The sequence below is a fragment of the Diceros bicornis genome, chromosome 4, assembly GCF_020826845.1.
Source record: "Diceros bicornis minor isolate mBicDic1 chromosome 4, mDicBic1.mat.cur, whole genome shotgun sequence".
Lineage (NCBI taxonomy): Eukaryota > Metazoa > Chordata > Mammalia > Perissodactyla > Rhinocerotidae > Diceros > Diceros bicornis.
In genome coordinates this window covers 57,346,908-57,358,975 of record NC_080743.1, presented here as the reverse complement: position 1 = coordinate 57,358,975, position 12,068 = coordinate 57,346,908, and the positions used below count along the sequence as shown (strand labels likewise).

The 12,068-nt window shown below is 48.0% G+C and overlaps 1 protein-coding gene across 1 annotated transcript; it reads right to left on the bottom strand.

The window, feature by feature from the left end:
• Positions 1 to 1,893: 1,893 nt before the first annotated feature.
• On the bottom strand, positions 1,894 to 2,499 carry LORICRIN (loricrin cornified envelope precursor protein). Its single transcript, XM_058536426.1, has one exon. The coding sequence runs from the start codon at positions 2,497 to 2,499 to the stop codon at positions 1,894 to 1,896; it is 606 nt and encodes a 201-aa protein (XP_058392409.1).
• Positions 2,500 to 12,068: the final 9,569 nt, after the last annotated feature.

The window sequence follows — 12,068 nt, the reverse complement described above, 5'->3', positions numbered from 1 at the left end:
TCATTTGTTTCAAGTGTATTTATAATTTCCTGTTGAAGCGTTTTTATAATGTCTTCTTTAAAATCCCTATCAGATAATCCCCAAATCTGTATCATTTCCATGTTATCATATAGAGTGTGTCTTTTCTCATTCAGGTTGAGATTTTCCTGGTTCTTAGTATGATGAGTGACTTTTGATTGTGTGCTGGACATTTTTAGTATTATATTATGAGACTCCAGATCTTATTTAAATTTGTACTATAGCAGGCCTCTGATAATACTGCACTGGTGAGATGTGTGCGGGAGCTATTACCTCTACACTGAGAACAGATGGAAGTCCAGTATTCCCATTCATTTTTCCCCAAGATGTTTGGCTAAAGTAGGGTGGATATTGTCCAAAAAGATTTCTGCCTTGCTAGGTCACCTGTTTCCCCAAGATTTTCTTGGGGCTATTTTTTGTCTGCACCTGTTGGCATTTCTTGGTTGCAGACTTTCTAGCGCCCAATTTGGGATACTTAGGAGGCAAAAAGAAAAACCGGGGAACTTACCACTGTGTCAATTCTCACATTCTGAGGACTTTAGCTACTCTGCCTTCTTCTCTCCACTTTTTAGATTCTTCTTATGTTTGTTTTATATATTATGTCCAGATATTTTAGTTATACTTAGCAGGAGCAATAAGGAGAAATGCACATACTCCTCTGGTACAGAATTAAAAGTTCTATTTTCATTTAAAAAAAACATATAAAAATAATGCAGTAGTTGGACCTGTTTTGATCTTCATTTGTTACTGTTGTAAAATAGCGAAGGCGGTGGTGACCCTGTAAATGGAAGAGCTGGGGAGGGATAGTTTGTCTTTTTGTCTCCAGCAGTGACTGGGTAGGGAGACTTTTTGATGTAGCTGGTGTTTTGCCTTGAGTAAATCAATAAATCGGCATTTTCTTAGGGCTGGGAGAATGGGGATATGAAATGGGGCCTGGAAAATTCCTGATGGGGCTGATGTTCTACATCTCTTGATCTTCTACATCATGCAATTAACAGAGCAACTGAGCTTCTTTGTTAATTGGAAAGCTTCCTGTGTTTCCCCATGACCTCTCAGGTACTGGTGTTTAACATTCATGCTCTTATGCTGTATTTTCCTAAGTTTGGTGAAACTCCTTCAAGAGAGCAGGAAATAGCTCCTCTACTTCCTCTGTAGAGGAATCCTACACACTGTAGAGGCTCATAAACATCAGATATAATTATTCCTTCTTCTGTGAGTCTGGGTAGCATAAGCTGGTGCTCCTAATGTGCAGCCACCTTTCTTTCCGACCTTGCGCATAGCAACAAGATAGCAACTTCCCAGGGCATCCCTGTCTTAAAAAAGCATTGAGCTCAATGAGGAGACCTGTGGTGGCTACTCAACCCTCGGGGCGCTGTTTATTGGAGTCTCTTTCCAAGATCTTTGTGTTTTAGGATCCCCACAAGGTCTTAAGCCATAAACCAGAGACTTCACATCTTTAATCACCCGTTGGCAGCCATTCCTCCCTCCCCTGGTGACTCCCAAGTATCTACCCACCTTCCCTCCAATAGAATAAATATATTTGTGGAGTGAACGTTAAGTGTGGATAAGTGAATGGAGGAAAGGAGAGGAATGGAATGGAACGTACGAACTTGGAAGCTACAAAGATTCCTGGAGACCCATGAATTCTCATGAATTGCAAATTTATTGACTGAGGAGGCATTGGGGTTGGGAGGCAGTTGTACAGAAACCAAGAAGAAGAACTGCAGAACAAGATGCAGCCTGAGGGCTCAATGGCCTCTTCTAGGTGGGTTAAGACATGAAGGATATGGAAACCTCAGGGCAGTATCATGGGACCCCATCGGCACCCACGGAGAACACCTCCAGCTCCTTCGCCTCCGTGGCGTCCAGGGGGCCTTACTTGCTTGGCCAGGTAGGTGCCTGCTTCTGCTGGGTCTGGTGGCAGACTGGGACGTCCTTGCCACTACCGGAGCTGCCCCCGGAGGAGCCACCGCCGCAGCCAGAGCCGCCGCCGCCGCCCCCGCCAATGGGGAAGCAGCCGCCGCCGCCCCCGGAGGAGCCGCCACCGCAGCCGCCGCCGCCAGACGACCCCCCTCCGCAACTCGGCTGGGGCACGCAGGAGGTCTGGGTGGGCTGCTTCGAGGAGAAGAAGCCGGAGCCGCCGCCAGAGGAGCCCCCGCCGCAGCTGGAGCCGCCGCCGGAGTAGCTGCCCCCGGAGGAGCCGCCGCCGCAGCCGGAGCCGCCCCCGGAGGAGCCGCCGCTAGAGACGCCTCCGTAGCTCTGGCACTGGACCTGCTGGCCTGAGCTGCCGCCGCCGCCGCCGCCGCCGCCGTAGTAGTAGCCACTGCAGCCCCCGGAGGAAACGCCCCCGGAGGAAACGCCGCCACTGGAGTAGGAGCCGCCGCAGCCGCCAGAGCCACCGCCGCCGCCGCCGCCGCCGCCGGAGGTCTTTCCGCAGCCCACTGGGGGCTGAGGAGTGGGCTGCTTTTTCTGGTAAGACATCTTGTCTAAGGAGGGAAGGAACCCTGGAAAGAGAGCAGAGAGCACCACTGGACCAGCGGCAGGAGGATGCAGGGAAGAGGCAGCTGCACCCATGGCAACACCCATCATCCTGGAGCAGCACCTCCTGGGCCAGGCTCGAGGCTCTCTCTGCTCAGATCCCGCAGAGCTCTCAGCTGGGACTCCTAGGATTGTGCTTTTAGAAAAAAGTTGCGTCCCCTGGCCGAAAGTCTTTACCAAGCTTTACATAGCCCGCAGTGTTGCCCATTTCTCTCTCCTAGCTCTGCCTCTGGCCTCTGCTGTATGATTTTCGGGCAAATGACCCACACTCCCACCTGTCTTCTCACTTCCTGCAAAATGAGAGGGTTGGAGCGCTTCATCTCTCAGGTCTTCTCCAGCACTGATTCTCTGATGCAAATAGAAAATTGCACAAACCTCCACCTAGGGTGGGGGATTTTACCCATCCCCGGCACAACAGACGGAGGTTTGTTGGAATGTCAGAGGGCTGTTGCACCTCGTTCTCTGTGAAAGTCTTTAGTTCAAACTCTTGGTCTATCTCACTGAGCTCAGCCATGATCCTGGGTCAGTTATCAGAAAAGGCAGACTCCCCCGTGGTCCTGTGTGGACTCCGATGGTCCTTTGGACCAGTATCTCTAACCAGAAGACATCAGCCACTGCCTTTACTATTTGCTTAAGTCCAAGCTTGGTCGAGGGGACTATAACTAGTAGGAAGGAACCTGTGTCCCAGCATCTCACATGATTTCCCTCTCAGAACACCTCCCTCTGTAAAACAGGCATTGAGTTCCTGTGGCTCCTAAAATCTCTGTCATCTGTAGCATTCTCTAAGTCATTCTCCCTCCTCTCTGAGAGTAGGCTCAACTTCTCTTCCTGACAGGTTCATGAGGTCCCTCCAGCCCATTCACAGGCTGCCTGGGACAGTCTCCGCAGAGTGCCCCTCTGTGCTCAGCACCAGGCCTGCCCCTAGAGGGGTGTGGGAGAGACATGAGTTAGTTTTGTGGAGTTTCCATTCTGGTCAGAAGACCAGAAACCCCATCTGCACAGCAGCAGCTCAGCCCTCCTCTCTTTCCTGCCTGAATTCCCTCTAAACATGAATGCAGTTGGGAAGGCAGAGATCCAGTAGCACCTAAAGGGCAGAGAGGCCTTGCCTGTCCATCGTCCCCTGGTCCACCTAGTCTGTGCAGGCCTGGGCAAGACCAGCTGGGAAGATGAGAGCCAGGAGAACCCACACTTACCCAAAGCACCAGGAAGGGTGAGTGAGGAGAGGAGATGCTGGCTATGTGAGGAGCACTGGAGCTCCCGGGGTTTTATACATTGAGCCCTGACTCATCTATTGATCTGGGCCAGCCTTTCACATTTGGCCTCAGTTACGTGACCCATGGCTGTTGCCCCACCTCCCTGTGATTGCAGGCACAGTGTGGCCTATACATGAAGATTTTGGCATTCTTGAGATGGGCAGCCTAGTGTGTGACGGGCCCCTTCTCTGATGCAACTGCATGGCAGGCTGGCCAGCCAGAGTGGGTGGGAGACATTTTTTCCAAAACCTCTGGCATAGGACACATGCCATAACCAGAGGGCCGGGCTTGAGGAATAGGTTCCAGACTCTTGAGGCGGCCTAGGGAGTTATACTGGCAATCTCAGTCCTTGGTCCAAGGAGTAGGACCTTTCAAATCCCACTGTTTGGCTTCTGATCCCATTGCTTGGAAACCCTCAGAGCTTTAGAGAGAACCTGACCCTCTTTTGGTAAAAGTTTCTCCCCCAAGGGTTCACGTGTGCTTCACTGGGATGTTTCTGTCTTGCCCGCTAGCTTGAGAGAGTGCGTGAACCCCTGCCACCCAGCTTTGGGCTGCACACCATGGATACTGCTATAACTAATGGGTCACTGTGGCTACTTTGATTTGTTCCTGGAGACAGCAGGTGTCTGAGAAAATTGATCAGTGGTACTGACTTTCCTTGCAGAGGAGCAACCTAAAGAGATTGACCATGTTGTTCTTCCCACTATGGCCCTTTGGCTCTGAGGTCTGTGGTTATCTGCATCAACACTGACCCCAGCCTAAGAGACACTGTGGAATGCAACGGACTTGAGGTTAGGTGACTGGTCTTGGGTGCTCCCTTTTCTGCTTGCCAGCTGTGTCACCTTGGGCAGAGTCACAGCACCCTCCTCAGTGCCTGAGCATAGGAGGCCCTCTGTAAGTGTTTATTGACTATTGAATGAACAAGCAAGCTTTCTGACACTCAGTTGCCTTGTCTATCAAATAGGAATAGTAATGTTTCATAGGCCGGTAAAGAGGGAATTGTTACATAAAGTGTTGAAGGTGATGCTGTCCTTTTCATTGTTTTCTCCTGTAACAGCACAATTTTACCTCCAGCTTGGCCTGCCCTTGGACACCAAGGCCAGGAGGGAGTCCATGAATGGCTGGAGGTAAGCTCTTATCTAGAAAAACAACTCAAAAGTTCCCCATTGACCCTCGGCCAGTAGCATCACCTCTGTGTATGAAGAACAGCATGCTCCCTTCATCTTTCATCACTGGAATGCAAATCCTGTTGTTTAAGATACCACATTTGAACTTTGTTCCACCCAGCTCTGTGTTGAAATGACACCTCCAATATTGAATTGACTGTTAATTATGGTGAAGTTTTAATGGTCCAGATGATCCTGATTAGACTGTGTCCTTCAGAAACTGGTGGCACTAGTTTTAGTATAGACGGCATGAACCTGGGTGCTCCCCCCTCAGAGAATAGCCATGAGGGAGAATCCAGGATCTATTGGAGAAGATGGGGTTCTCAGCTTGAAGCTGAGGCCCCATGGAGATTCTGGAGGGAAACGTGGGTATAATAAAGAACAGTTTTATTTAGCTGGGCTGTCCTGGAGAAGGGGAGAAGGTGTGGACCATGGTTCCAGCACTGATCTGTGGGCACATGTTGGCTCATTACTGTTTTCTCTAGTCCTTAGGGAAATGTAAGTAAGAGGACATCAGCAGTGCATTCTTGAGAAGGAGAGTCTTTAATTCTGAAATCAGGGCCTTCCTACCTTTTTTTGTATTAAAATATCATTTCTTTTAAAAGTGATGGTGACAGAGGTTGTAGTTGTTTCTTTCATGTCCTTGTCAAAATGAAAATTTGGCAATCATATAATAGTTACCGCATTTTTTTGATAGAGATGTTACTTCTCTGTCAAATTCCAAAGCTTGGGAACCTCAAGCGCAGGTGACCCCGAAGAGCTAATAATCTTCAGATTGCCTGTGTTGCTTTGCAGGGTTCATGTCCTTATAAGAAAGATATATTTCTTTCTTTCTATCAGATTTAAGATCCTAATGCTTTATTCATTAATGCAGCCAACACCAGTGTACTGGGCAATATGCTAAGCATTAGGGAAGAGCCAGAAGCCTTTTTGAAGCCGTGCCCGGATCTCTTTGGTAGATTTGGGGGAGGAGTACTCCATGCTTGCCTCTGCCACCCAATATAACATTTAATAAGGAAACCCTCCTAACTAGTACATCTATTTTATTAATATGTAGAAGAGGTTGATGCAACATGGTATTGACAGCAGTGCTAGATCTTGTGGCTCTAAGTTACCCTTGCCTGAGGTGTGAATGTATGAACCTGGTTCTTCATTTTGTCCCTGTAGACCAGAACTAGTGAGATATCTGTGTGGACAGCAATTGATGATCACGTTTTATCATATCAAGGAGGAAATGATGGAAGTTTGTGGAATTATTAAACTTAGGTATTTGGAGTTTTGTAAGACTTGACATATCAGATTTTTAAGATTTATAGCCTTTAGACACTTAGCTCTGACTGTGTGCTTGCTAGCACATCTGAGTTCTGCAGCTTCACAAATTATATCATGGTGCTTGCCTATACCTGTACCCTTAGAGGGGAAGGGTCATAAAGCAATTGTTTCAGTGTCCAGCATGGTGCTAGGCATTAAGAGGTGCTCAGTAAATCCCGGTGGAATTGAAGGGGATTCTTGAGACTCATTGACTAACAGCCCTGGTGTGAGAGGGGACCTGGTCCCCAGGCAATCCCCAGTCTGAGGGCAGATTACAACTCTTAAGCTTGGGGAGCCCTCAATCTGATAGAAGCCTGCTCATCACAATCTTCAAGTATCTAAAGCTAAACACATGCATTTCATGGCTCAGTGCACAGGGAAGGGGCTTGGGAACACTGCAGGGCAGGCATAGAACCTGTTTACATTCAGTGGGAACAGCTTTCTCTTAGAGTCCTGGCTTCGCCACCCCCCCCCACCACCACCATTTCCCTCCTCTTTCCAGCCCTCCTGAGTCAGCAGTTTGAAGGGGTGGTTGTCTCTGGTTGTTACTTAGAGGTCTGGGAGAAGGACAGCTCTGTAGTGGCTCACAGCTGCTGGAACTCCTTCTCCAGGAAGCTTCCCTAGGTTTGTCCCATCCACTGGTTCTATCTCCCTCACTAGTTTCCCTTTCCAAGGCATAAAGGAACAATTGTACTAGTTACAGCCTGCTAGTGACATATCCATTGGCCCTGTCTCCTTTTCCAAGTTATAACTGTCCTTGAGAGCAGAGGTCCTATTTGTTCTTTATTCTGCATCCTAAGATTTAAAGAGAATTTATAGTCCCCTGGGGCTTTCTCAGGATGTGTTGACTCTTGAGAGGACTCCCTTTTGGGTGCCCCTGGAGCTCAACCTTGCACAGAGGAGGACCACAGCTGAGTTGTTCAAGGTTCCTGAATGTCTTGTAGATGCACGCAAGGTGAGCAGTGTGCCACGGCTCAGGCACTTCCCATGCGGACAGACTCTTCAGTTTACGGACCACCATCACGTACGTGTCCTGTTCATTTCTCACAATGGTCCTGTGTGCTCAGTGATGTCTTATCCTCATTTCCCACATGAGAAAGTGGCTCATAGAGGCTAATGGAACTGCTTAAATTCCAACAGCCTCTAAGTGGCAAAGCCAGGATTCAGACTCAGTTCTTTTGATTCTAATTCTTAGATTCTTTCTAAGCACTATATAACTCTTCTTTTCGGATCAATATAGGTCCAATGAAGGGATGAAACCCCAGTCAGGCTCAGGTTCATGCCCTCTGGATGTTCCTGGCTCCTCAGGAACAATTCTATGCACTGATAGAGGTAAATGAAGAACCCAAGGCTCAGAGAGGCTAAACCACTTCCCCAGGCCACACAGCAGGGCCAAGACTAGAACCTGGATCTCTGGCCTTCCAGCTCAATGCTCCAGCTACTGTAGATTCAGGTTGTGGCTTTCTACTTTCTCCTGACAAGAGTACCTCCAGGTGGGCCAGCCCTGTGGCCTAGTGGTTGAGTTTGGTTGTGCTGCGCTTCAGTGGCCTGAGTTTGGTTCCTAGGCGTGGATCTACACCACTTGTCGGTGGCTGTGCTGTGGCGGTGGCCCACATACAAAATAGAGGAACACTGGCACAGATGTTAGCTCAGGGCTAATATTTCTCAAGCAAAAAGAGGAAGATTGGCAACAGATGTTAACTTAGGGTGAATCTTCCTCAGCAAAAAAAACAAGAAACAAAACAAAACAAAAAGATATCTCCAGGTGTTGGCAGTGAGACCAAGAAGTAGTTAAAATGACAGTAAAACTGTTTCATGGCAGACATGCTCAAGTAAGCTGCTAGGCCTGGGCATCTAGCCTCTGGGCCAGGAAGAAACTTGCTAACATCACAAGGCCTTTTCATAAGGGTGCTGCTGCTATGTAGCCTGAGGGCTCGGGGCCTGCCTCCTGAGCTAGTATATGAACTTTATGAGCAGGGAGGAGCAGTGAGCAGTGTTTGTGGGCTCCAGTCCTGCTCCAAGATAGGCAATGTTGCATCAGGACTTCTGTGCATGGAGGTGGTTGGTTGTCCAAGAATGTCGGCTCCTTGACCAGCCCGACCGCTGATATCCATGGGTGGATAATCCATGCTGTTTTAGCTGAATCCTAAATCAAATGGAATTTGGGAACCAATATGACACAAATGAAAAAGTACGAGCATTTCAAACCCATGGCCTTTTAGGCTCTTTGGTCTAAAACTTTAACCCAAGCTTTTCAGGCTGTGTACTGCTTTAGATGACTGGCGTCAACCTGCGTCTTCTTTATTGGGGTCATTGAAAAGTAAAGCAAAGTAAGTATTGTTTCCGTTTTGGTTTCAAATCCAATTTTGATACGTAAGTGCTCCTTTCAGGAATTCCCTGGGGCTGAAGTGGGCTTTGGGTGTGACTTCTCTCTTACCCACAGACTGTTAATAGGATTCACTCCTGGAGGTGAGAATCTAGATCCAGTCTCCTTCCTGACCAGTAAACCTTATTCGTCAGACTTGCTGGTTATCCTTAATTGTTGCTCATTCTTCAAACTATACTTCTTAGTTCAATAGCTAAACCTGTCAAAATTAGTGGATGACTTGGGGCAAACCTTCCCACTACTTAAAAAAGCGGAAATGATCATGATTTGGTTGGTGGGTTTCTAGTGACTTCTTTGTCTGGCTCCATCCGTGTGCTCAGAGAATCCCAAGGTGAGAGACTACGGAACCATTGTCCACATCTGGTACAGGTTCCTCAGGTCTTCTCTTCTGGGCTAGGAGCACCATCCAGGCAAGATCGGACGAATCCTCCTAAATCTCCATATCCCTGTCTAACTCAGGGCTGGGCCCCAGAGTGAATATTTGATAAATATTTGTTGATTAGCCAAGGAGATGATGAGAATTTAGTCTCATATCCCAGGGCAAATAGTTTTCCATGGAAAGTAGCTTAAATAAAATTGGCCACAGCAAACTGCTCTCCCCTGCCTTTGCCCACCTTTCATCCAAGGTGCCTGATTCACCCATTTTCTCCTGCTTCTTATTTTTCAGAATATCCCTTGGATCATGCCTCCCCAAGACCGTGACCACCTATGGTCCAGTGGTTAGCTTTCTGGCTGCGCCTGAAGCAACTCCAGGGCATCTGTGAGGTTTTCTAGTCTCTGGTCTGTTCTGAAAAGTAGAGATCAGAGTCCTTCCTCTTCTGAGGTCTTAGAGTCTTGTGGGGCCCTGTGCTCTAAACCTGGCCCAACCACCAATGACCTGTGAGCTTGGGCAAGGCGCTGTCCTCCAGGCCTCCGTTCCTCCATCTGTAGAGTCACTCTGACTTTCTCCCATCCTGGTTTCCTTTTAGCCCCTCCTTCCCATGGCCCCTCTCTGGACAGAGAAGAGGGAGAGATGAGGAGGGTCTGAGGCAGTGACAGGGAAGAAACTAGATGGGATGGCCTCTGGGAAAAGAGCATGGAAACTCTCATACCTCCCTGGTTGACAGCCTTGGGCTCAAATCAGAGGTATTTGGGTAACTTTTCCCCTTGTGAGTGTTTCCCCACCTGAGCTAACTGTGGGGGAGGAGGAGGGGGAGGGAGGGGTACAGCAGGAGGGCCAGGTGAGGAAAGTTGGCCTGTGTTATGAATAATCTTTGCAGAGTATCATTACCCAGGGTGGATATAATTGTATGGGATTAAGAAAGGCATGTGGCCAGGCTGCCTTGCTTTAGATCCTCCTGCAATTAGCATGTGTCACTTCGGGTCCCTGAGAAGGACTAATCTGGCTCCTGATGTTCCTTGGCAGTGAATACCCTGGTGGTGGAACTGGTGCCCTTACCCTCTAATAAGTCTTTCTGCTGTAAAAATGCAAAGAAAAATATATAGCCTTGCTGCAAATAATTTCAAAAGCAAAGGAAAAAAAGTCACCTGTAATTCCAGTATCCAAATACAATTTATGTTAAAGTTTTGGTGAGTATTTGTGTATTGCTCTTTTTTTCTTTATATTTTTATTTCCTTTTTATATAAACTCTCAGTTTTGGGCTCTGATTTTCCACATTACATTGTAATCACACACATATCCTCAGGTCCCTCCATGGTTTCTGTAACCATTTGTTTATTTTTTTTAAATTAACACCCTTTCTTCTTTTTTTTTTGCAGGGAAAGATATATATATATATATGCCCTGAGCTAACATCTGTTGCCAATCTTCCTCTCCCTACCAACCCCAAACCCCTAGTACATGGTTGTATATGCTAGTTGTAAGTCATTCTAGTTCTTCTATGTGAGCCGCCACCACAGCATGGCAACTGACAGACCGGTGGTGTGGTTCTGTGACTGGGAAGTGGACCCAGGCCGAACTGGAACCACTAGGCTGTCAGGGCTGGCTCTGTAACCATTTATTTTAATGGCTGTGCTCCACTGTCCACTCCTACTGTTACCATTTAGACCTCCCAGTGGTCCTGTAACCTCTGTACCCTTGGGAACTTGGTATTGAATTTCAGTAGGTCTTTGTTGTCTCCCTGATAGACTGCTGGCAGGGAGTGTATCTCCTTTGTGTGCACAGTATGGCCGCAGAGTAGGTGAGGAGCAAGGTTTGTTGTGTGAAGATCCCCCCACCCCAACTCTCTACTTCTCGTCTCCCCTGACTCTCATCCTGCAGAATCTAGTGATTCAGTTTCCCTAGACCCTGTCTAACTCCACAGAATCATTGTTGTTCCCAAATGTCGTTTCCACCTTGTCTCCTTAAATACCATCTTCTTTTCACAGGCTTCTGGGTCAGAATTCCCACACATTGGGAATGTGTGGCCTGAAGCAACTCTGTTTAGTGTGTGAAAGAGGGTATGGGGAGGGGGTAGAGAAGGAGTTGACAGTTCAGTGGGGCATTTTGAAAAGGAGTCATTTAGGATGCTTGAGTGCAAAGCTAGCCGAGCGCCCAAGGGACGCGGGGAAGCAGAGAAAACCAGCAACCGGAAAAACCTTCTTGGAAGAGGTTGGTTTTGGGTTAGGATTGGAAGGTAGTGAAAACTGTGGATGGGTTTCTCCAGATTTGGGCTTTGTCTCTCATATTACCTTCATGTGTATGTGTGTGTGTGTGTGTGTGGTGTGTGTACATGTGATGTGTGTGTATGTGTGTCTGTCTCTTCTCCTCAGAAGCTCTGCCTTCCACAGACTTCAATATCTCTCCTCACGCCCGCCTCTTTCTCACAGAACCTGTTCCCTCTCTCCTGGGAAGGCAGCAGGATTGCAGGTGCTCCTTTTGGGCCCCAGGATTGCTTTCTCTCCCTCATTTGTCAGCCAGTCCTCAGTGTCCACAGCAACTGCATTGTGTGTGGAACTGACCCACATCGTTCTCCACAGCCTGTGTGTCTAGCCATGGCAGTGGATTTGTCCTGATTGCCATTCTTCTGCTAAAGATCTTCAGTCCCCACATTGGGATGAAGCCCAGATTTCTCAGTCCAAAGGACCTTTTGTGGTTCACTTTCTGCCCGTCTCTGACTATTCCCCTATAGAAGCATTTTGCTCCAGACAAACTTAACAACCTCCCATCCCCACTGAGCCAGGCTGTGTTTGAAGCCTTCATATTTTTTCCTGTGCTTTTCCCTGCATCTGTGAATGCCTCCTTTCCTTAAGTTGTGTAACTTCTATTTTCCTTTCAATACTCTGTCAGACATCACCCCTCCAGGAAACCATCCCTAATACCCCAGTCTGATTGAGCGAGCACATCATCTTGCAGTGCAGTCATCCTGTCTCCCACTAGACTGAGGTCTCCTTGGAGGGGGAGGTGAGTCTTGTTCA